Source organism: Pimephales promelas, chromosome 4 (genome assembly GCF_988280905.1).
Source record: "Pimephales promelas chromosome 4, fPimPro1.hap1.1, whole genome shotgun sequence".
NCBI classification, from domain to species: domain Eukaryota; kingdom Metazoa; phylum Chordata; class Actinopteri; order Cypriniformes; family Leuciscidae; genus Pimephales; species Pimephales promelas.
Window position 1 is genome coordinate 32,158,950 of NC_142772.1, and position 25,268 is coordinate 32,184,217.

General features: G+C 37.7%; 2 protein-coding genes across 2 annotated transcripts; both read left to right on the forward strand.

The window, feature by feature from the left end:
• Window positions 1–2,609: 2,609 nt before the first annotated feature.
• Window positions 2,610–9,426, forward strand: fbxw2 (F-box and WD repeat domain containing 2). The gene is made up of 7 exons (XM_039658881.2): window positions 2,610–3,018; window positions 3,691–4,200; window positions 4,943–5,137; window positions 5,273–5,406; window positions 5,498–5,584; window positions 6,290–6,459; window positions 8,477–9,426. Exons 2-7 carry the CDS (start codon window positions 3,711–3,713, stop codon window positions 8,766–8,768), a joined length of 1,368 nt encoding a protein of 455 aa, XP_039514815.1. The 5' UTR covers window positions 2,610–3,018; window positions 3,691–3,710; the 3' UTR covers window positions 8,769–9,426.
• Window positions 9,427–19,543: 10,117 nt separating this feature from the next.
• On the forward strand, window positions 19,544–21,837 carry gas1b (growth arrest specific 1b). The gene has a single exon (XM_039658886.2). The coding sequence runs from the start codon at window positions 20,285–20,287 to the stop codon at window positions 21,080–21,082; it is 798 nt and encodes a 265-aa protein (XP_039514820.2). The 5' UTR covers window positions 19,544–20,284; the 3' UTR covers window positions 21,083–21,837.
• Window positions 21,838–25,268: the final 3,431 nt, after the last annotated feature.

Consider the following 25,268-nt stretch of genomic DNA (forward strand, 5'->3'; position numbering starts at 1 on the left):
TTGTTCAATAATCATTTAAACCAACCAGATGTTAATCATGGAAAATATCAGTGCCATGATTAACGGAAGCTGGTTCAGAACACGAAAGGCACTAGAAAAGAGAAAATATATTAGGCCTTTTCACATTTGGTCTGACTTCTGTACTGTCCCTGTTACAGTAATATTACTAAACATCATTATCATTACTCAGTGCAAACGCTACTCCCAGTCAAAGCTCCCATTGCCCATAATGAGAACTTTGAGGACTGATTATACCAGATATCTAGACTTTCTTGCTATCTGGGTTCAGCCTCACCTGACATGGCATCCATTTTAATGGGCTGCTTGGAATGTAGGGTCACCTCGCTTTTGTCATGTCATGCCTCGGTGGACATGTTGCTAACAGCAGTTGGTAGGTATGGGAGAGGAGCGTGGTACTGTTTTGTGTTTACATGCAGCAGAGAGATCTTTTCAACAGATGCACAGCCATTCTACTAAAACTCCTCCCTTGTCACTTGATTGAGATGCTACCATATGTCCCACGTAGGCTATACAAAAAATAAAAGGGTTATTGGGCTGTTCAAAGTGTCATATACTATAAAAGAGCATGCAAAGCAACAGGAAAATAATAGAAATTAACACAAAAACCTGTCTAGTGCCTAGTTCACACAACACTGATGGTGAAACATGATTTAATATAATATACTCGGTTACTGTAACCTCGGTTCTCTCTAGAAGAGGGAACGAGTACTGCATAATATCTTACGGTAGGGGAACACAGTGTAAAACTAAAAATTAAACATAATTTTTGGCTTCAATATTTCGTGGAAAAAAAGGTTTTCCCCTAGCGTAAGTTTTTACGCAGAACGAGAGAAGCTCAATACAAATTTACGTTGCATTTACAATCCTGTGAAAACGGGTGCTGCACCCCACTTCCTGCGCTCCTGGTTAAGACAAAACTAATAAGTATTTGAACACCCTGTTATTTTGCAAGTTCTCCCACTTAGAAATCATGGAGGGGTCTGAAATTGTCATCATAGGTGCATGTCCACTGTGAGGGACATAATCTAAAAAAAAAAATCACAATGTATGATTTTTGAGCTATTTATTTGTATAATACAATTGCAAATACGTATTTGAGCACCAGAGAAAATCGTTGTTAATATTTGGTACAGTAGCCTGTGTTTGCAACATGGCCTCGGTCATCCTCTCCTTAATACAGTGCAGTCGCCCTGTCCCATGTGCAGAAAAATGCTACACAGTAGGGATGATGTTCTTGGGATGGTACTCATCATTCTTCTTCCTCCAAACACGGTTAGTGGAATTATGACCAAAAAGTTCTATTTTGGTCTCATCTGACAACGTGACTTTCTCCCATGACTCCTCTGGATAATCCAAATGGCCATTGGCCTTGACATGTGCTAGTTTAAGCAGGGGAACCTTCCGTGCCATGCATGATTTCAAACCATGATATCTTAGTGTATTACCAACAGTAACCTTGGAAACAGTGGTCCCAGCTCTTTTCAGGTCGTTGACCAGCTCCTCCATTGTAGTTCTGGGCTGATTTCTCACCTTTCTTAGGATCATTGAGACCCCAAGAGGTGAGATCTTGCACGGAGCCCCAGTCCGAGGGAGATTGACAGTCATGTTTCATGCTTCCATTTTCTAATGATTGCTCAATCAGTGGACCTTTTTTCACCAAGCTGCTTGGCAATTTTCCAGCCTTGTGGAGGTGTGCAATTTTGTCTCTAGTGTCTTTGGACAGCTCTTTGGTCTTGGGTATGTTACTGGTTGGATTCTTGGTCTTTAAGGGTTAGAATTCTAGCTGATAGACAGGTGTTCAAATACTTATCTGCAGCTGTATCATACAAATAAATAGTATATTGTGGTTTCTGGATTTATTTATTTTTTAGATTGTCTCTCACAGTGGACATGCACCTATTCAGACCCCTCCATGATTTCTAAGTGGGAGAACAGGGTTCCTCATATCACTGTTTTCATAAAAAAACATTAAGCTGCACCATTTGATACTCATATTTTTGAGCAGCAAATTGGCGTAGTAGAATGATTTCTGAAGGATCATTTGACACAGAAGACAAGTATGAGAGGATGCTGAAAATCCAGCCTTGCCATCACAAAATTAAGTTATATTTCAATGTATTACGATAGAAAACAGTAAACAATATTTCACAATATTCTGTTTTGTAGCCTTGTCATATAAGAGAACACATTTAAAAAAACATCAAATATCTTACCGACCCTGAACTTTTAATATAGAACGAGTAGCTATCCGAATTACGAGTAATTTGGGTTTACTAAAACCGTAAAATTAGCTATGAAAATTAGACGTAGCTACACTAAATTTGTCTGTTTGTTGGCATAGTGTGCCCCCTGTTGACCACCGAATGATGCGCCACAATAAACACTGTGTGACTTTAACTCGATTAAGATTTTTTAGCTACAGCATCATATGATGCTTTTGCATATGATTCACATCATTTTTGCATACAGTTTTTAAGGAATGCAAACTCATTCCAAGTCATGGTTTGAAAAAGTGACAGGCGGCGGACACTCCTCCTGACTTCCTCCCGCTCGTGTCAAATTGCTCATCCTGCAACTTCCTGTCGCTGTAATTCCTCGTTGCTAACGGAGGCTTCCTATCTTAGCCTATCCAGCTAACTCCAAAAACAGAAAAATAACCCACAACAATAATGTGCATTAAATTAACGTATGATATTACGTTCCGGAAATGTGAACGGACAGATATCGAATACATTTAAAGTCAAAGCGTTTTCGTTAGATTCATACTGTATTGTATGTTATAATGCTAGCTCAGGACTCTAGAGATTTGTTTGATGTCAGTTAGCTTGGAGTTTCGCCTTTTCTTTGTTCGTCGCTTAAATTAAATGTAAGGCCAGACTGTGAGTCAACCACAAAAACGAAAAGTTTCTTTTTTGTAGAGCGATATCGATTTGTGTTGACACCTGTTAGCTAGCGCGGCTAGCTAGCGCTCTCCACTGACTGATTCTACTGGAAATGGTGATTATTTCTGCCCTACTCTATTGTATATTCACCGTTAAGATTGTGTTTTTAATATGTATTGTCTTTGAATATCTGCTGGCCGTGTTATTGAGATTATTTAGTAAACATAAATGTATATACCGGTGTGTGTTTAATTAAGTCTCTGACCTGCTAGCTAGCGACTTTTTGTCAACAAATGTGTTTGGAATCCAGAGAGCTGCATTTCAATTACATGACATCCTGTCAGATTCAGTCAAGTAATTGTCTCAGTCTTGATTTACCGTTATATCTGTTCCCTCTTAGGTTACTGGTAGGGTTAGGTTTATGGTTTGACAGTCCATATGAAGCATAGGAGGAACACAGACTTTGAAACATCACCGTCATGGTTTGTTCTTCAGAAAAATGAGTAACGTTACTTTCACATCATGTTTTATATTCTGTGAAGCAATGTTGATGGCATTTATATTATTCAAAGTGTCCTTCAGAGTGGAAAGGGTTTTTCTCTGATAGACCTCCATTATCTAATCTGAATGTGTGTTTTTTTTTACGTTTTTTTTCTTTTCTCTTGATAGTTGGAATAGCCTTGTTTTTACTCCGTATAAAAGACACTGCTTAAATGTACATCATTGTTTGTTATATGCACTGCAAAAAGTATGTTTCTGATGTTAACCTGCTGTTATCTGTCAACAGGTTGACGCCCTCATGTGCCCATGGAGAAGGCGGCTTTCGAGAGGTGGCTGGAGTCGGTTTCCACCTCTTTCCTGGCGCTAAGCGACCAGCAGCGCAACCAATCGCTGGACCACCTCATCTCACTGAGCGGCGCTGCTCAGCTGCGACACCTGTCCAACGGGCTGGAAGCGCTGCTGAAGCGGGATTTCCTCCGCCTGCTGCCGTTAGAGCTGGCATTTTACCTGCTCCGCTGGCTGGACCCCCAGACCCTGCTCACCTGCTGTCTGGTGTGCAAGCAGTGGAATAAGGTTATCAATACCTGTACAGAAGTGTGGCAGAGCGTGTGTCGAGACCTCGGCTGGCGCATCGATGAGTCCATCCAGGATGCGGGGCACTGGAAGGGTGTTTATCTGAAGGCCAAACTGCGCATGAAGCAGCTGAATGAGGAGGATGCGTTTGAGACTAGCTCTCTGATTGGACACAGTGCTCGGGTATATGCTCTCTACTACCGGGATGGGCTCCTCTGCACAGGTGCGGAACCTTTTATAGAGGTTGTTTTTCCTGGTCTTGTGGTTAAAAGGAGATCCAGTCCGCATGGAAATTCATCTAATTTTTAAATGCATCTTATTGATAATTTTTTTTTAATCTAATTTTTTTAAATCAAATTGTCAAAGCGTTTGACATTCAATTTGACTTCCCTTACACCAGAGGGAAGTCACTTTCTGGTGTAATGTATACCAGACTTCTCCAATCTTAGATCCCATACCTTTGCATTCAGATCTTTCTTTGTCTTATGAACAAGCGATAGATAGAAAGTAGCCACTGCACGATTTTTTTTCTATAATCCATTCAAAAATCGTAGAAAAGATTACTACTTCTGTTACATCACGACATTAAGTGCTAATTTTCCCTTTCATAAGTTCAGTTTTTAATTTTAAATGTGGAAGAGAATGAGTTATAGTGCTCCTTATGGATTCTTGTTACATCCTGGGGTCATTCAAAATTATAGAACATGTTCGTCTGAAGGGCATTGAATTGTTTTATGTCTTTTCATAGATTGAACTCAATAAAGCCGTAGTTTTATTTTTACCTAGCAATATTTGCTCTTTCGCACTAAACTAACACTTTACATTGAATCCACATAATCATAATTTATTTTGAATTTAAATAGGAATGGCTGGTGGTTTACTGGTGGTGAAACATGGAGTTATTGCATGTTTTAAATGAGGATCACATTTAGTAGCTCCCTGATTGTAGATGTCCTTCCACTTAGGTTCTGATGACCTGTCAGCCAAACTATGGGATGTGCGTACAGGTCAGTGTGTCTATGGCATTCAGACCCACACTTGTGCCACTGTCAAATTTGATGAGCAAAAACTGGTAACAGGATCTTTTGACAACACCATTGCATGCTGGGAATGGAGCACTGGTGCCAAAATCCAGCAATTCCGAGGACATACTGGGGCAGGTTGGTGCCAAGCTTTGTTGGCTAATAGCACAAATTTTGCTTGTGATTTAGGTTTTGTCACTGCTGACCTTTAAGGTAATGTAATGTCAGCAAGACATTGCATATGCGTAAAAAACTGTTTTACTGTTGTTGCAGTATTCAGCATAGACTACAATGATGAGCTGGACACCCTGGTCAGCGGTTCAGCAGACTTCACTGTAAAAGTCTGGTCCCTGTCTGCAGGAACCTGTGTCAACACTCTTACTGGACACACAGAGTGGGTCACTAAGGTAAGACTTATTTTGACCAGATCTCATTGTGGAATGAAGTGTTGTAGTCTATTATTATTTAGATGTACTCTGTACATCTGCTCTGGTTTAGGTGCACCTTCAAAAAAGCCAAGTGGAGTCCATGATGCACAGTCCTGGTGACTACATACTACTGAGTGTTGACAAGTATGAAATAAAGGTAATGAAAATCACTTGTGCAAGTATTTTTCAGTCTCTATTAATGTCTTTCAAATTGCTGTTCAGTCTGAAGTTTGTCCAGAACAATTAGAGGTTACACTTTATTTCGATATTCACTTTAGACGTTCTACTAATTGTAAGTAACTTTTCAACTACATGTCAAGTAACTCTCATTGGAGTATTAGTATATTATTGTAGACTGTCTGTAGACAGTTATGGTTAGGTGTTAGGCTTTGGGTTAGTTGAATAAGTTTACTTGTAGTCGCCAAGTTACTTATAGTCAGTTGAATGTCTGTTGGGGGACCAACAAAAATTAAGTGTTGGAAGATATTAAGCTGACAGTCTACTAATAGTATAATGACAGTTTGTTGACATGTAGTTGAAAAGTCACTTATAGTTAGTAGAATGTCTAAAGTGGACTATCGAAAATAAAGTGTTTGTCATTACACTTAAAATAAAGGGTTTGCCCTGTCATTATTAGTAAAAAAAAAAATACTATCAGTAAATTTATTCTTGAACTTTGTTTATTGTTTTCTCTCTTTTTTTTTCTGGAATGAATCACATTCAAATCCTAAAAAAAACCTAACATTGGATCCTTAACTGTACAAAAAAAGCATACAAAAAGAACTTGCAGTTGAGCCAATATTGTGATATTCTGACTTCATAGGCATAATATTTGTCTGTTTCGGCCTCTGTTTCTTCATAGGTGTGGCCTATAGGGTGTGAGATCAACTGTAAGTGCTTAAAGACCCTATCCGTGTCAGAAGACCGCAGTGTCTGCTTGCAGCCACGATTACAATTCGACGGCCGGTACATTGTCTGTTGTTCAGACCTGGGGATATATCAGTGGGACTTTGCAAGTTTTGATGTCATCAGGTACATTCATTTCAGCCCCTCAATTATTTAGCCAAGCTGCTAATAACCATTTGAATCAAATGCTTTTAAAGGTATAATTCACTTAATTTTTTTAATTTAGTCATTTTTTTATTTATTTTTTTTTCATTTTCTTCACCCTCATGTTGTTTCAAACTTGCAAGAAATTTCTTTCAAACCTAAAGTTTCTTTCTTCTGTTGAACACAAAAGAAGATTATTTTAAATAATATTGGTAATCAAACTGTTTTTTCCTACAATGGAAGTCGATGGCTACCGTCAACTTTTCAGTTTTGTGTGAACTATCCCTTTAAGTTTGAATATTTTTATTCAATGCAGGCCATGTAAAGTTAAAAGAACTTTATATAAATATCTTGAGACTTTGTGGAGTTTTAAATAGATAAAATAACTAAATTGTTTTTTCATTATTGTTTATGCAATTTAAGAATTGATATTTGATTTGAACGTTAGTTTAACTGACATCACTATTTTTTGCTTTTTTTGGAATATATATTGCGTAATAAAAATTATTACACCAGATGAATTAAGTGCATCTGCATAGAAACTAATAAACAGATTACGAGCATTAGATAAATACAATAGAATAAAGATACAAATAAAACAAACACTATGTTTGTCTGTTCGGTCAAATAGCATTCTGGCATAGAAATTGAATAATCTAAACCTTGTAGTCTTCACTGTATAAATTAAATATAATTAATCTTTGTTAAAGCAGCAAAAGTGATTTTGGCCAATGTAGTCCAAGATTAACATGGCTTCCTGTTCGACCACATCCATGAGTGTTAACTCAAACGTAAACGCAAAAGGCGAAGCTTGAATTAACGGTTATGTCCCTCTTTGGCTAATGTACTTTCAAGATGGAGGGGCAACATGGCGATCGACATTAGAACCCGTATGTATTTTCAATGGCATATTATACACTCACGGGAATACTTTATTACTTGAACGAAGTAAATATACATTAATGTGGACATATTTTTTGAAAAACTAAGTGTTTTTAGCTAAGAATAAACTAAAAGAGTTACACAGTGTAGCTTTAACATTACAGACAGCAGCAGGAATATATTAGGCTAGTGTCACTTTAAGACCAAATGAATGGATCCAATTTACTGATGCATCTGTTTTAGTTGTTTGTAGTTTCTTAAGACAAAAGACAAAAAAATAGTTTTAATTAGAGATGCACTAATTACAGTTTTGATTCCGATTCCGATTTTTCAGCGTTTGACCTGCCGATACCGATTTTAGTCGATTTTTCGAACCACTTTACAGCACACACAAATGTTTATTTCCTCTCTTTTCTTTAGTAGAACATTATAAATTTTGCATAGAACATTTTTGAACAGTAATCACTATAAAATCGGACTATATAAATTACTCCTGGTGTGGGAAATTCACACACATCTTAAGTGCAGTGTTATGGAAGAACCGTTTCTTTCTTTTCACATCCAATATCCAACTAAAAAAATGTTCATTTCAAAAAGAAAATTCATTTTCTTTTCTGACGTATACTCCAGTTCTTGTTATAACACAGCAGACATGCAAATTTTGTGCATTTTGGGCACTTTTGTGTGAATTCATATTTATTTTGTCCATCAAAAGTGTGCTTTCACTTTTCAATAGTGAACATCATTTTAGTATGAGCAGTGCAGCAATAGATTGCGCCGAAATCCGCACTTCCTCTTCTCCTGCAAACGCTCGATTATTATGCTGGCCAGAAAGAGTGCGTGCTGCTCACATTTGCTGTGTGAAACGGCCCTAATTCACAATGTGTCCTACATGTGCGTGCCGTGTGCATGTGTGATACTGATGTTGCGGGATGTCAATCATGTGGCGCCCGAGTGCATTTGACCACCATTAAATCGGCATACGTCAGACTGACGATCATGGCCGATCACGTGAAAATTGGCCAATTCCGGTCACCTGCTGATCAATCTGTGCATCTTTAGTTTTAATATAAGGCGGCTTGTCTTTATTTTTTACTGATTTTTTTCGTTTTTACAGAGTTATCAAACCACAGCAGGAACCCTCTAGCCTCTCTCTGCTTGGTTTCGGAGATATCTTCGCTCTGCTTTTTGATAACCACCACCTCTATGTAATGGACTTGAGGACTGAGGTAATCGTGGGCCGCTGGCCACTGCCAGCCTACCGCAAATCCAAACGTGGCTCTAGTTTCTTACCGGGCGTCACCTCCTGGCTCAACGGACTGGACGGCAAGAACGATTCGGGCCTGGTGTTCGCCACCAGCATGCCCGACCATAGCATTCATCTGGTTCTTTGGAGAGAGAACGGCTAGAAACACAGAGGTGGTGAATACTAGCCCTGTGCTCTGAAATCAGGCAAAACTTTTGTGAACACAACAAAAAGAAAAAAGGGTGCTCTCAATTTGAGAAAAGAAATGACAGCCAACCAAGTTAAGTAATGCATGGACCAAAGTGTTTCCACCCCTCTTTGCATTTGTTTCCATTCAGATTAGGAATTTACTCTCTCTTATTCACTTGCAAGCTTCTACTTGTTGCGATTTCTAGAAAAGGAGACATCTGAAGATTTGTAGTACAGACCATAGCTTCTCTCCATTTTCCAGGTTTTCGAGAGAGTTCCTACTGACATTCAGATTTCAGCTCGTTTTGTTTTCACACCCTTGAGAGGTAGTGAAATGCTACAGCACATCTGAGCACAGATCGCTTCACAGCAAGCATGAGCAGTAGAGCTGGCTTGTTTAGTTTTTTTTCCTAGCACAATCACCAAGATTGACGATGAATTTTTTTGGGTTTTAACTTTTCAACGAATTTGCTCTATTTACAACATCAGGAATTTCTCCTGTAGATAGAGAAATGTTGCCTTAAATCTATGATTTCCTTTTGAAGAATTTCAATTTGCAGACCTCTGTGTCTGTAGGCGCTGGCTTGCACCCCAAACATCTGTGTTGGTCATTTTTCTGAGTTTAAAAAAGAAAAAAATACTCTTGATAAAATGCAGCCTGAAATTTCTTTTATATGAAGGTCATTCAGAGGTTGGATCTTGCTGTTACTGACCCTTGTTTTTTTGATTCAGTTAATTATTCATGCATTTATTTTAACACTTAACCCTTTGCATTTACAGTGTCACATTCTGAAAACCAATCTTACAATCCTCCCTCAATAAGAGAAAAATGTTTTATGCTTATTTTTTTAACCTAATGTAATGGACTTTGTAATAATTCGTCTTACCACTATTTAGCCAGACTAGATTGCACAAAAATGTTTCTTGTGAATGTCATGGAATGTTAATTTTTAATCTTTATTTTTAAAGACTGATCTTATTTTTTTGCATAATCCAGGGCTAACCAGCCTTTGTCACTTTATATAGCTGCTTCTGTAGTTCTGTATATCCTACTGGAACATTAGAACAATGAAACGTTTTATTTTCCCGAACCATCAAAACAAATCGGAATATGTGTTTTTGGGTGGGAAAGGGGGGTTTATAGTTGAACGTGTAACTCACCATGTTGCTCACACACATTTCAGTGGATAGATACTGGGTAAAAATATGATTATCCGAAAATGTCATTGGGGAGTTGCGATGTCTGTATGCACTGGTCATGTGTTACTTCACTGAAATGCCATCTTCACAGACAGTAATGGCATCCATCCATCATTAGCAGAATTCAGGTCTGTTGTTTGTATAACAAAATAACATGCTGTCTTACAAATAAATGACAGTAGCTAATGATAGAAGTTGACGTTCTTTTGACTCCTTATGTGGAACATCCAGTTATGTTCTCTTGTATGTGCTGTATCAATTTAATCCAGCTCTTAGTCAACAGAACCTCCAGGTTGCTGAACCACAATGCAAGTAACAATCGTATTATAAGATTAAAAATTATAAACCAGAATAACAGGAGCTTTTCTCGAAAATGCTTTTAAACTGTTTGTACACTAGAGGGCGATGCTGCAACACGTATAATGTGTTGTTGATAATGTAAATCATCCAATAGGAGGTGCTTTATATTTACCAAACCTGTTCATTGCAAACTGTCGATTCCAAAGACGTTTATTACTCATGTCAATCACAGTGTTGATCGCCTACATGCTACATCCCTAAACCTACCCTACACCCTAACCTTACACTGGTTTAGGGGGGGAGACTGTCAACTATGTATTGGATTTAATGCAGTAGGCTACATCATTGGACTACACAGGTTGTAGCGAGGACATCGTCTGGCAATAAGAATTAAATATATATAAAATAAAATAAAAAACCTATAGGAGAGTATGTGAATGATGAATTGTTCTTTTTGGGTGACTGTCCCCCTTGATTTAAAGTAGAAGTGTATAACAAAATAATTAAACGTAAATGTTAGTGTCATTCCCACAGTTCAACACTCTGCGTACACTCGGTCTGATCTCAGTTTTCCCTCTTGCTCAATTGTCCCTCAGCTAATTTATATTCCCCGTCTTCCATTCTTTGCCTTCTTTTTCTTCCCCCAAGCACCCCCTTGCGCTCCTCCCTTTAGCCCCTCCAAAGGTCATTGGAAGGAGTTAAAATCAGAAGAATAACATGGCATCTCTCTCTTATTACCTGTCTCTCCCTATCAATCTCAGTGCAGGATTAATAGGCTGTTTGGTTTAAGGATTAATATGGCGTAAACCCAAAACTTTCAACAGTTTACACAAATCCAATTAGTTATTCATTTTGTCCTTATGAAAAACATAGGATAGGACAAAAAATACTTGAAAATATTGTTTATAAAGCATCAAATTAGACTCCATTTTATTATCCACTTCAAAGAGTACCTTGAGAACTGATTTTTCATAGTTTTTAAGTCAAAAATTGATAATATACATTGTTATTATTCCTGGGAGAGGGACTCAGTCAGATATGAACTATAGCTGAAAGCCATTTTGGTAACTACAATATAAGGTTTCATTAGTTAACATAATATAGAATGAACAATGTTTCTTCAGCATTTGTCAATCGTGGTTAATTAAAATCCAAAAATGTATTATTTTTTAACAGTAGTTAATGCACGTTGAACTATGAACAAACAATGAGCTTTATTTGTATTATAGTTTTTCTCGATTGCTTAAACATATTTCTTGAAACTATGCCTCATATTCTTAAAACAGTAAACACAAACATCCTATTTTCAGGTCAAAACGAAGCTCTACACTTTTGCTGAAAAACCAAACTTTGCCCTCAGACATCACACACAATACATGGCAGACTTTTATTCATTCATGTACTAACTACACAGTACAGTGTTTTACTCTCTTTTTTAAAATCTCTCCTCTAAAATAAAAAAATACATATATTTACTTACTGTAAGATGTGTGACATCATCATATGACCATAAGAGAGCACTCACACAACCTTATTCTAATATGGAATTGTATTGTAATGGTTAAGAGTATTGGTACTTGACAGGATTGCCTCTTCTCAAGAATACAAGAACAAGAATATTTCACGTATTGTTGAAATACCATCATTGGCCTAAAAAAATAACATTCTTGGAGTCAAAACTAGAAATGAGAGGGATGCCTCTCATTTCTAGTCAACTAAATTGGCTTGAATTTCATCCGAGACTGCTTGTCCCCGTCCCCTCCCTCCTCTTCCTCCTTCTCCTCCTCTCCCTCCCTCATCGACTTCTTCATGTCTTTCTGGATCCATTGTTCCAAAACTCAATAAACTGACCTGGGCCCTTATCTATTGAAGGATCTGATCGATGTGTGTTCAATTTTGACTCTTAATTAGTGTTTCCACTTGGATAATTGTGTGCTAACTGAGCTGAAGCTGAGCTGACTTGAGTGAACAATATCGAATACCAGTGCTTTCTAAATTACCACATGGTCTAGGCAATGAGAAATGAAGGGAGTTGTGTTTTTGAAATCTGACTCGTGTGTCAAAACCAGGGAATAGTGTATATTGGCATTGACATTTTAGTTCAAAAGCCTGGTTAGTGTTTAAGCAATCGAGAAAAATATGGAACTAACTAACTAAATACTAATATTGTAACAAATGTATTGATCAGTGAGTTCATATTATTTTATACATTACTGCTGCAATGAGACCTTATGTGTTATCATCATTTTAAATACTAACAATTAATGGCACAGTACAAAATTCTTGAAGTTGTGAATTTAGTTGTGCATCCATATTACAGTTTAAGTAAATTATTATGAATTCTTATTATTTCAGAAATGTTCCTTTAATACTGCTATTAAAACAGTATTTGCGGGAAATGTTGCTTGAATGCTGATATTCAGCCAAATTGATGTTTTGTTTTGTTTTGTTTTTAATAAGTATTTGATCAATAACATTCCAGTACAGGAAGGATCAGGGAAAGCTGTTACCCACCCCAAACGTTGAATTATGAAAATGAAACAACAAAGATGAATTTAAAATGCTCAGAACATAAAACAACATAAAACATTTGACTGTCTTTACACTAAGACAGTGAAATGTTTTGTGTTGCTGTTTCAGTGCAGAAGGTCTTCCCATTCCCAAGACCACCCACATAAAAAGATTTATATCAATATGCTTTTCAAACACAAGCAGGACCACTCTGATGAACTCCATATGCTTAAAATCGCAAAGGTCATTCATTGGCAAGCACAGCATATTAAGTCTTGATGAGATGCGTTTCTTCTAACCCTTTTAATGATTAAAGAATGTTCAATTATGAATGCTCTAAACATATTGAAAAGGCATGTCTGCACTGTTTCTATTATGGGATGAGAGAACACCACACACACTGGTGTTTATTTTCACCCTGTCCGCAGACCAAACATGATTACAAGTTGTACAGTCAATATTTAGATATTGTGGTTAGGCCCTCAGCCATACTTTCTTTTCTCTTCCCCTCATCAGACAGGACATTCCCACTTTTACTGCACTCATCTCAGTAGGCTTATACTGTGTTCGTCTGGAGCATTCATTGTAATGATTAAAATACATAATATGTTCAATGGATCTGCAATAGTTGTCAGTTTATGTGCTCTGAGAAGTTATACTGCAGTGCTCATGCAGGTAATGCAAATTTGAATTTCCCAATCCAGTAATGATACGAATGCATATAAGTATCTTAGAGTATAGCAATAAAAACAGTTCCTAAAAGTTCATAAAAAAAACACGAGTATATAACTTTTGGCGCTTTAGCATATACATCTTGCTGAAGAACAATGAAGCCAGAGCTACTCTGGAATTAACAATCACGAAGCCACTAGAATTAACAATCTAATAACTACTATTAACAAAAAAAAGTTTAGTAAGTAAAAAATTAAAAATTTAAATTTAAATTAAAAAAATTAGTAAGTAATAGCGCACAGATGACAGTGGTACCGACTTCTATGGGAATTACTAATTATTTGGATCCGTATTCTAAAATAAAGATCATGGGAACTAACTAGTAATGATTCAAGTGTTACTACATGATTTAGTCACTATTTGTGCAACCAAACACAAAAGTTATTTGAAGCATTTGAGATGTTTGGTGAACTTTTATATAGTATACTTTTAGAAAATTTCTTTAGAAGTATGTTGTAAGTAACACTTTAGTCATTACTAGTTAGTTCCCATGATCTTCACTTTAGAATACAGATCCAAATAATGAGTAATTCCCATAGAAATATGTAGTAACACTTGAGACATGACTACTTTGTTACCATGATTCTTACAGTATATGAAAAGCCAATAGCGTGTAGCATCTTCTAATCACTCACTAGACAAGATATGCACTCTCTCTCTCTCTCTCTCTCTCTCACACACACACACACACATGAATAAGCTAGAGGTCAAACATAAAACCTTTTTTTGGGGGGGAGGAAGGTTAAATAATAAAATAACTGTATATGGTATTTGGGTGGCTGATGACTCAATATGCTCCAGTACTCACTATGACTCTATTGATTCAATGCCAGTCCAGAGGAATGATGTAAAATTGGCCACAGGACAGGTAAGGTCCCGACAACAGCATTCCCAAATCATAAGTCTGCTATGCTATTCCACATAATGTTAATGTAGTCCTAGTAATTTGTCCTGCATTGGTTATTGATTAGTTTTGCATGAATTATGAAACTTTTGTAATCCCTCGGTTGTAATGAGTAGGGTTGGGTATCGAGAATCGAGTATCGTTTGGAACCGGGACTAACTTTTCGTTTTTCCCGGAATCGTTCAAAAGTTAAAATTTCAATTCCTAGTTTCGATATTCACAGTCCGCCGAGCGGAAGAAGAAACCGCTGAACAACACCAATGAAGAAGCGTCTACCGGAAGTGTTGGCATAACCACGCGAGTCGAACATGAGTACCTTACGTCGGCGGTCCAAAGTGTGGCTTCACTTTTCTAAAAATTAACGAAATCTCGGCAAAATGCAAAATTTGTGACAAGTATTTGTGACAGTAGGAGTATTTCCTTCAGAAAGACCGTTGGTTAGCAAGGTTAGCTAAACTTTTTTGACCCTGCCTCTTAAAAGAATCGAAATCGAGAATCGTTAGGAACCGGAATCGAAACAAGGAATCGGAATCGGAATCAGAATCGTTCAAATTCAAACGATACCCAACCCTAGTAATGAGTGATTATTTCAGTCAAAGTTGCTCTTCTATCAGCTTGAATCATAATAATTGCATTCATGAGATATTGAACAGGTGTTCCTAATATTCATTTAGGTGAGTGTATATATATATACACTCACCGGCCACTTTATTAGGTACACCTGTCCAACTGCTCGTTAACACTTAATTTCTAAGCAGCCAATCACATGGCGGCAACTCAGTGCATTTAGGCATGTAGACATGGTCAAGACAATCTCCTGCAGTTCAAACCGAGCATCAGTATGGGGAAGAAAGGTGATTTGAGTGACTTTGAACGTGGCATGATTGTTGGTGCCAGAAGGGCTGGTCTGAGTATTTCAGAAACTGCTAATCTACTGGGATTTTCACGCACAACCATCTCTAGGGTTTACAGAGAATGGTCCGAAAAAGAAAAAACATCCAGTGAGCGGCAGTTCTGTGGGCGGAAATGCCTTGTTGATGCCAGAGGTCAGAGGAGAATGGCCAGACTGGTTCGAGCTGATAGAAGGGCAACAGTGACTCAAATAACCACCCGTTACAACCAAGGTGGGCAGAAGAGCATCTCTGAACGCACAGTACGTCGAACTTTGAGGCAGATGGGCTACAGCAGCAGAAGACCACACCGGGTGCCACTCCTTTCAGCTAAGAACAGGAAACTGAGGCTACAATTTGCACAAGCTCATCGAAATTGGACAATAGAAGATTGGAAAAACGTTGCCTGGTCTGATGAGTCTCGATTTCTGCTGCGACATTCGGATGGTAGGGTCAGAATTTGGCGTCTACAACATGAAAGCATGGATCCATCCTGCCTTGTATCAACGGTTCAGGCTGGTGGTGGTGGTGTCATGGTGTGGGGAATATTTTCTTGGCACTCTTTGGGCCCCTTGGTACCAATTGAGCATCGTTGCAACGCCACAGCCTACCTGAGTATTGTTGCTGACCATGTCCATCCCTTTATGACCACAATGTACCCAACTTCTGATGGCTACTTTCAGCAGGATAATGCGCCATGTCATAAAGCTGGAATCATCTCAGACTGGTTTCTTGAACATGGCCTCCACAGTCACCAGATCTCAATCCAATAGAGCATCTTTGGGATGTGGTGGAACGGGAGATTCGCATCATGGATGTGCAGCCGACAAATCTGCGGCAACTGTGTGATGCCATCATGTCAATATGGACCAAACTCCCTGAGGAATGCTTCCAGCACCTTGTTGAATCTATGCCTCGAAGAATTGAGGCAGTTCTGAAGGCAAAAGGGGGTCCAACCCGTTACTAGCATGGGGTACCTAATAAAGTGGCCGGTGAGTGTATATATATATATATATATATAGGGTTAGGGTCAGTCTGAACATTATTCAGTTCTCTGATGTTATTGATAAATTATAATAAATCATTGTCCAAGTCATTGATTTCCAATTTGGTTTTTTGAAAATTGAATTTTTCTTTTGATTTGGCAGTCTTTCAAACCCGTTCCCTTGCAATTTTGTAATGATCGGACCAAGAACTAACACAGATGCAATAAAGGTTACATAAAAAATCTCTGATTTTTGTCTGTACTCTTTTCCCTATTCAGAAACTCACTGTGTCATCTGTGATAGTGGTGATTGGTGAACTCAAAGTCCAAACAATTCCACTCTCCTCCCCTCCAGCGCTCTATGGACAGACAATGGATCATTCACACAGCCCTGCCTTCATGCCACTTGATTGGCTTAAGGTAAAAAAAAACTAAAAAAAAAACAGTCAGGCCTTGTGGGAACTTTCCAGCCGAGAGGATAATTAGAAGGGGGAGGGAATGGAGAGGGACAGATACAGGATACAATAGACAACAGAGGCCTTATTTACATCTCATATCCCCTCCCTCAACAAATCAACAAAAACATGGGCCTAATGAAGGGACAGAGCTGGTGCCATTACACTCACTGCTGATGTTAACTGCTTTACTTTGGCATTGGATCACATGTTTAATGCACTTTATAATCAATGCAGCTCATAGTATAAAATGTTCAATTGTTTTCAAAGACCATCAAAGAAACCGGTAGGTTGTAGTATAGGCCAGGGACAACGTGAGCTTTCATTGTGCAGCCCCAAAACATTTGCCATTTCACGCAAAAGTTTGATTTTGATAATGCTATGTGTAGTTTTGTTGCAGTGCTTCATTTTGCAGGATATATGTGGTATTTTGCAGGTTGGGTGTGGGGTTTTGTGAATTGTGTTAAGTATTTTGATAAAACCAGACTAGTTTGCAAAATTGTGTTCGCAATTGAAAAAAAAAAAAAAGTAAAATCACAGAGTGCAATTGCTGTGCCTCTGAGAGCTTCTTGACGAGGGAGGTCCTGATGAATATGTTTTTGGCAATGAGGTTTGAGTGTGTGTAATCAGTTGTGACAGTGGTGGAGACGTGAAGACTGAGACTTCTGGAGTGCTGAGAAAGCCATTTATATTCTTACCAAAAAAAAAAAAAAAACCCCTTAGCATTCATATTCTAGAGTTATGACTTATTGTCATTGTGGGAATCCATACAAAAAAAAAGGAAAAGGAAATGCTGAGTTTTTTATTTATTATTGAAATCAACCATTACAGACAGAAAACATTGAGCAGGCAAGCCTAAAACAAATATAAGATACAGTATTCATAAATTATGAGAATGGATGAATAAATGCATGAATACTAATTTAGAAAATACTATTAAATAATCCACTAAATAAATAAATAAAGTAGAAAAAAATAAGCTAGGTTTCCTGCACATAATCTTTGTTTTATTCAAAACTGTGAAAAACGTTTTTATTTTTGTTTTTTACATTGTAGTTTATATCTTTAAAAGTACGGAGCTGGTTAGAGTTAAGAAGGACAGATCTGTCCGTTCATGCCTCAGAATTCATCTGAGAGAAAATTTGGCTCGCTTCATTTCTGGTCTGCGTCCAACACGGACATGATTCACACTGGATTCCAGCAGCATGCGTGCATTAAAACAGCTAAAACTTTTCTAGAACTCAAATTATACAAATAATCAGACTAATCTCTGATCCAGGTTTTTCCACTGAAAGTTCTTTTTTAGTTTGTCCCTTGATCGCAAAGCCTGGGCTACTTTACAGCAAATAATGATAAACAGGTCTGACGGCTTGGCAAGAGAGAACAACCGACTCCTCAGAGAGATTCTGAATACATTTCACAGCAGTTCTCTCTATAAGAAAAGGAAATGCCAACATCTTGCAGTAATAGTCTCACCAGATTGAACAATTTCATCCTTTGTGAGGAGTGAAGCCTTAACTCTGGAGTTGCTCAGAGTTCTCAGTGTGCGTATGAAAATGTACTGGGCTCATATTCTGTTTTCTCACTGTGTTGGGTGAGCAGTTAAATTGCTTGTTGTGTTATAGTTTTGGGATTTTAATGTGATGTGATTGATTATTATTTCAAATATATCCATCTGAATAAATACAAAGCAAAACTACAGCACTTTTCTCATTACCCGTTCAAAACAGCATTGGGAATCTCACGGTATAGACATGTGTCACTTCGACAAAAACATGCTTATGAGAAATGGATTTTTGCTCCTTTCCTCCCAAATAGGCCATCTAATCTCTCTAATTGGGTAAAGGAGAAAATGCTGAAAGGTGGGGTATAGGGTTAGGGGACATTTTTGGCCAGCTGCCCAAGCTTTGTGGTTTGAGTGCAGAAGTGTGATAGGGTCAATGTAGCTTGGATAACACAGTCCGCTCTGTTCTCCAAAAGCTGCTCCTTCTCTTTTTGCAGATCTAGGCCAAGTGATGGTTATAATCAGTCGCTTAGAGATGGAAAGCACAGTAGTTTTTATTATTATTATTATTATACATGAATGTGTACATGAGCTGTCAATTTAGTATATAACATACAGTTCATCTCATTAAACTTTACAAAATGCAAACCTGCTACTATTTGGACGTTGAACATTTTCAGACCAGGCATTTTGTATAATGCTGTTGAGGAAGCTGAGAACAGCTTTGGGTGTGAGAACAGAAGAAAAAAAGTTGTACTGTAAGTTGTAACAGCTGCTATTTTGCTCCAAACCAACCAGAAAGGATCAAAGGGTTGTTCATGCAATCCTGACCCTTATTGCAGACCAAATGGACTGTTCAGGGGAAGTTGTCACATTAAACACCTTGAACTGTCTACAAGTGTTTGTAATGGTAATTCTCCAATAGCGAAATAAACAACTGTCAGCAAAATGCTGCCTTGTTATATTTATCATGGATTGTGTGTAAACATGAGACTTGAAGAGTCATAAACCAATGTAATTAAAACATGTAAAATAGAAGAACACAAAAACCTGATGCTTTCTTAAATAATGGACATTCAAAACAAACTTGACCTAATCATTTTACCTGGAAAATTTCAATTTCCTTCTTTGTGAGAAATGGAAGCAAAGGATCAAAATATTTCCAGGAGAAAAAAAAAATTATAAGGTTATTCTATTTTAAATAAAACAAAATAACACATTGGTTGTATTTGATTAAATTGTGTTAAATGATAAATGGTGTTAATATAATAATTGCACACTATTAGAACTGTGAATATAAGTGCTGTGGGTGCTGAGGTTTGGGCAGAGACATCGGATGAGATGTGCAATGCACATTGACAGCCAAAATATTCTTGCACTGTGTCAAGGACAGGGACTGATGCCTTTTCAAGTATAAATTACGACCCGCACCCTCTCCACATTCTCGACCTTCAGACCTCCACCCTCAAATGACGTCAGAAATCACAACAACTGATCGGACCAATAGTGTGCTGCTGCATGCATTGGCTAGTGGCTACGTCTGGGTCTGGGTAACTGAACAGATACTTCCAAGACTTCTTCTCAGAGTGAATTGGACTTTTTCCAGATTTGTAATTTGAACACGGTGCAGTGTGAGATCGCTTTTGGGATGTTTCGCGATGTGATTTATCAAGCGTTGATTTATCGCTGGATTACTTCAACCAAGAGCAGCGAGGAAACGAGTCGACGCGCATCAAGATGTTGCTGCGCGTTTTGCTCTCGCGGCAGTGAGCAAATGTGATTCGTTCCAACCATTTTTTAGTTTTGCCCATGGATACATTTCGATGCATGTTTCTGTGGATAGTGAAGGAACACATATGAGTACACTTAACTAAAGTTGTCAACAAAACGCGGGCATGGAACAAGGCGAGTTGTTCATCTCAATTTCTGGTAAGAACAGAGAAACATTATGGATTATGGGACAACAAATGAAAACCCTTGACCCAATAAGTTAACTTTTACGCTGTTGCATGAGGGCACATCAAGGAATGGCACAGTCTGGAAACCCAGCAGTCACTCTACGGCTGCAGATATTGATTTTGTCCATCGGCTGTGCTTTTATATGTTTTAGTCGTTTATCCGCCGCCTCACCAGCACACAACCAGCGTTTGATATGCTGGCAGGCCATCATGAAGTGCCAAGGAGAACCGGAGTGCCACTACGCGTATACTCAGTATCTACACGCGTGCGGTTCGGTGATAAACGGGAACAGGAAGAAATGTCCTAGCCACTGCATTTCTTCCATCATTCAGCTGAACCTAACTGTGAACGGTCCGGCACTGGAGGACTGCGAATGCTCCTCGGACACTTTGTGCAAGATGACCAAGCGAGCCATCGAGCCCTGTATGCCCAGAACCAGCCACATGGGCTGCACCGAAGCCCGTAAGCAGTGCGAGATGGATCCCGAGTGCAGCACCGCCATGAGGGACTATCTGTATTACTGCAGGAAACTGTTCGGAGGAGAGCTCTGCTCGGACGATTGCCGGCTGGTCATCACGAACATGCGCTCCATTCCCAAAGCCCAGCTCCTGGACACTTGCGTTTGCGACGGCACAGAAAGGGCCATATGCGAGTATGTCAAAATCAGCATGAAAAACTTTTGCTTTACCGACAGATATGGCGGTAGTGGCTTCTCAGACACCGAGTACGACCCGGAAGACGACTACGAGATGGATTACGAGGACGAACACAGTGATGCTTGGGAATTAAGAGCACAACAGTATTCGATTGTGGTGTCCACCATTTTAACACTTTTTGTATTAAGATAAGTCATGTTTTTAGAGTTCTGCTAGCTGCATATTTGGCCTGGGTGGAAATAATGGGAAAAGACAACCTCGTCTTGTTTTTAAAAGGCAGAAAATGGTGGAAGAATATAGCGTACAGCACATTGGTCAAGTTGTTGTGCTATAATAAAGCTGAGTTGAGTTGATGAAGAAAACCCATGAAAGTTCGTGTCTATGGCACGAATGTCTTTTCTCGTGGCATTTATACGCCAAAAACAGTTTTTGCGTGTATTTGGCACGCGATTTTCGCGTACATATGATACGCACTTTTTTGCGTATAATACGAGATGGTCCTCGCACGAACTCCCCACCCCCCTCCCCCCTAAACCTAACCCAGGGTTTTTTAGTGCGTACCATATACACGGAAAAAACACTTTTGGCGTATAAATGCCACGAGAAATGACACTCGTGGTATAGATACGCATCTTCATGAGACTGTGTTGAGAAAACCACACCATGAAAAGTTGTTTTTGATGTCAAGAAAATATATTGGAAATATGTGCTCCCATATAGGCTTTTAAATTATTATGAACTATTGTGGAAACTTATATTCAAATAAATACAAAAAATAATGAATACTGAAAGTTTATTTTTGTATAAAAGATTGGTTAGTGTAAATTACGAACAGCTTGATTATTGTAAATGTATATGTTTTGTATCATATAATTGTGTGAATAATGTTGATAAATAATACCATGTAATAGCTGTTTATAATGTTCATAAAGATTGCTTCAAAGTTATTATAAAACCTTTTTTTAATAGAATTGTTTTTTATTTTGCAAGTACAAAGAAAAACAGAGAGGCAAGGCAACAAACAACCTGGACACCTGGAGTCTATCCAAGTATTAACCAATACTAAACTACATCCTCTATGCAATAGGGGAAGAAAAAAATAACAACAAAACAACAACAACAATGCTCATTCCACTTCACTTAATACTTACTCCTTTCTTTTTTTACAAACAAGACAAGAGACACAAGGCAAACAGGACAAACTGGCACACATGGCACAAGTCTCGCTAACCAAAAAAAACAACAACAAAGTAATAATAATATGATGTCTCATTTACACACACACACACAAATTACACTGGTGACGCTCCTTGAGTGTACTGTTGGGGAAAACAAGTTAAGCAGAGCTATAGCTTTGGGCTAATCACAGAGCGTGAAATATTGGTTTCCACGCAGAGTTGCTGTTTTTTTGTTTATTTTTGTCCACTGACAGTTTTCTTTATGATTAGTTCATATTTCATTACTGTCAGTTTCTTATAGTCAAATGAAGAAAATATGAATTGCCATCCTATATGATATTTCATTTTTGTTACTTTTGTGTGGATACAAATTCCTGCTTAATATTAGAGAGCCATCTCTTAATGACAAACCAGGTTTTCTTTATTTTTTCACATCAGTACCAAAATGAATAAGTGAGATAGTCACTATACCGCACTTTAGGGAGGATGGGTCCCCCCACCCATGCATGCATCAAACTTACGAATTTTGTCCCTACTATAATAAATTCTGGTCATGTAGAGGCCAAGCTCACACTTTAAGCCCCTGAGATGCTTTCCCTGGAATTGAGTAGTTGATGCACTTTTACCTTTAAAGTTGAATGAAAGTCCAAGTCATCTTTGCAGTTAAAACCATGAGTTCGGTTTATTTCCATCATAGCCATATCCAGACAAACTTCATTGCGCACATTTGACTTTGTACTGCTGTGTGTCTGTGTGGTCAAAAATGTTCTGTGCTTCCGGGTCACATCTAAGCAACCAAAGACTGATTCCTATTTATGGTAAGAGCGCTAATTGGCTCTTACAGGTCATATATTGAATCAATCTAGATTTTCGTTGCTGTTGGCTTTATGTTAGATTTAAGCACTCCTTCCATTTTGTTTTGGCATTGAAATCCTTTATATCTCTGTCCCATCCTTTATATATTTTACTTAGCAGATTACAATTATTTACGACAGTATTGAGATAATTATACATAACACTTGTACATTTTTTCTTTTCCTTAATTTGTTCCAAAGGGGTGTTTATTTTTTTCCGGAGCATCAGTTTATGATAAGTTTAAAACACCAAATTATTATAAAAGCATTTGACCTTTTTTTGTGTCTGGTTATTTCATATACATACAAACCAAAACAAGTGCTGGATATTTTTGTTAAAACAGCTTAAATACCTGTAAAATAATTGCACATGTATTTAACTTAAATATAGTTTAATAACATTTCCCGTCTGCAACTAGATTTTAATGATTGTTTTATTTATCAGTTGTGCAACAGCTCTCTACTAGTCTTCATGCCCATCATGAAAGATATGGACAAGTAAATTGTGTTAAATTTCTACTGAGAGCAGATGAAATTTTAACTTACCATTCAGAATATCAAAATGAGCATTAAACATCACACGTCTAGATTTTATTTTTTGAGATTTGAGTAGATTGTGAGTAGATAAGAAGAATAGTGCAAAGCTTGTCATAAAATGCTTGTTTGTTTTTTTTTTTCAATTAAGTCAATATTTCTCTTGGGCTGTCGTCAAAAAAGTTTGAATTTCCACCTGATACCCATTACCAAAGTAATCTACTAATAAAACAGTTGTGCTCTGTCTGTTCCTGCACTTGAACTTGTAAACATAAATGTTTACAGAGGGAGTTAGTCTAAGTTCCCAGAGACTCAACATCTGAGGAAACAAATGAGATTGCCTTTGAATGGGATCAGAGTTGAACATGAACCAAGTAAGGACTCAACTGGCTTATTTGTTCAAAGCTTGAGTGTTTATTTAAAGTCTTCACTCAGGCTGAAAAAGCGGTGAATGAAGTAGCCATCACAAACACACTCAGTTTGCTACTGTGTGTGTGTGTGTGTGTGTGTGTGTGTGTGTGTGTTTAAGTGGGCTTGTCATTGTTTAAAAGAGTTTGCTTCTCAGTGTGAGTAGCACTTATTGTACAAATCCCTCCTTGGATTCCAAATGCCTTTTTTGTTCTGTGAAGTTTAATATAACAATACAGCTTGATATTGTTAGCGTTCCAAAAGGGCAGAAAGTTATTATCCCATAATAATATAATCAACACCTAGAATACCAGACTCTCACTGAAATGAATCATTGGGAAAATGCTGAATTTTAATGCCTATGTTTATAAGAATTCTAGAGATCCAAGATGGTAGCTGTGACCCCTCATTTCGAGGCAGATGCGGGACAGGCTCCTCAGAATTAATGAATGAAGGAGAAGTCGAGTGGCACCTCTGTCATGCTAATACTAAACACACAATAGAGGCAGCATACAATGACCAGGCACTTCATTCTGTCTTCTGGCTGACACCTCTAGAAAGAGCAGATTGAACATTCTTGAGAGAGCAGAAGGAGGAGATAGTACAATGTAAATTATGTTAATCTGTCTTAAATTGAGGAGTGGAGGAGGTTACTTTAAAAAAAAACAAAAACAAAACTGTGTCCCCAATGATATGCACTTATGCATGTACTCAACCTTGTAGTGTATGAATGTTATACGGTTATTTTGTCATTGATTCAACATCAGTGTTTTATTGCTCCTCCTGCTACGCAATGTAATTAAAGCTGCAACAATTGAGTTGCCTATAGGAAGTGTCCAACATTCCACACTAGCTAACTGAGTGCATCATTCATCTGGGTATTTAAAGTACACTTTTTCTATTGGGAATTTTCAGTGTGAATGCACTATACTCACACTATTTATACTAATGGCATAGAATAGTGCACAAGTATGCAAATTTGGACCCACCTTTTTACACCTTATTTGCAAATAAAAACGTTAGTAACCCATTGTACTAGAAAAAGTTAAATTGTAAATATATTATTTGGGGGAGAGTCAATATTTTGCATAAATAAACAGTATTTTTTTACTATTTACTATTTTTGTGATGTAAAACCTTGTCAGAAATATGTATTGATTGATAGTATGGATTGTAGCCTAGTTTCTAATATCTGTGTGATATTACGGAAGCCCTGAACCGCAACGTAAAAACAAAAAAAAAACCCAAACAAACAAAAAAAGCTTTTAATTTAAGAATTTAAAAGACTTTAATCTCGAAATATTTCGACTTTAATCTCGAAATGCTCGTTTTTTTTTATGTTGCGGTTCCTGGCTTCCGCATTAAATATTAAATAATATTTTAGAAAGGCTAAAAATGTAATTT

Excerpts from the sequence above, each read along its gene's own strand:
- fbxw2 (XM_039658881.2), top strand. The coding sequence starts at position 3,711 with ATGGAGAAGGCGGCTTTCGAGAGGTGGCTGGAGTCGGTTTCCACCTCT. Across the intron at positions 5,585-6,289 it reads TTGACAAGTATGAAATAAAG|GTGTGGCCTATAGGGTGTGA; the intron begins GTAATGAAAATC and ends GTTTCTTCATAG. Across the intron at positions 6,460-8,476 it reads GCAAGTTTTGATGTCATCAG|AGTTATCAAACCACAGCAGG; the intron begins GTACATTCATTT and ends TCGTTTTTACAG.
- gas1b (XM_039658886.2), top strand. The coding sequence starts at position 20,285 with ATGAGGGCACATCAAGGAATGGCACAGTCTGGAAACCCAGCAGTCACT.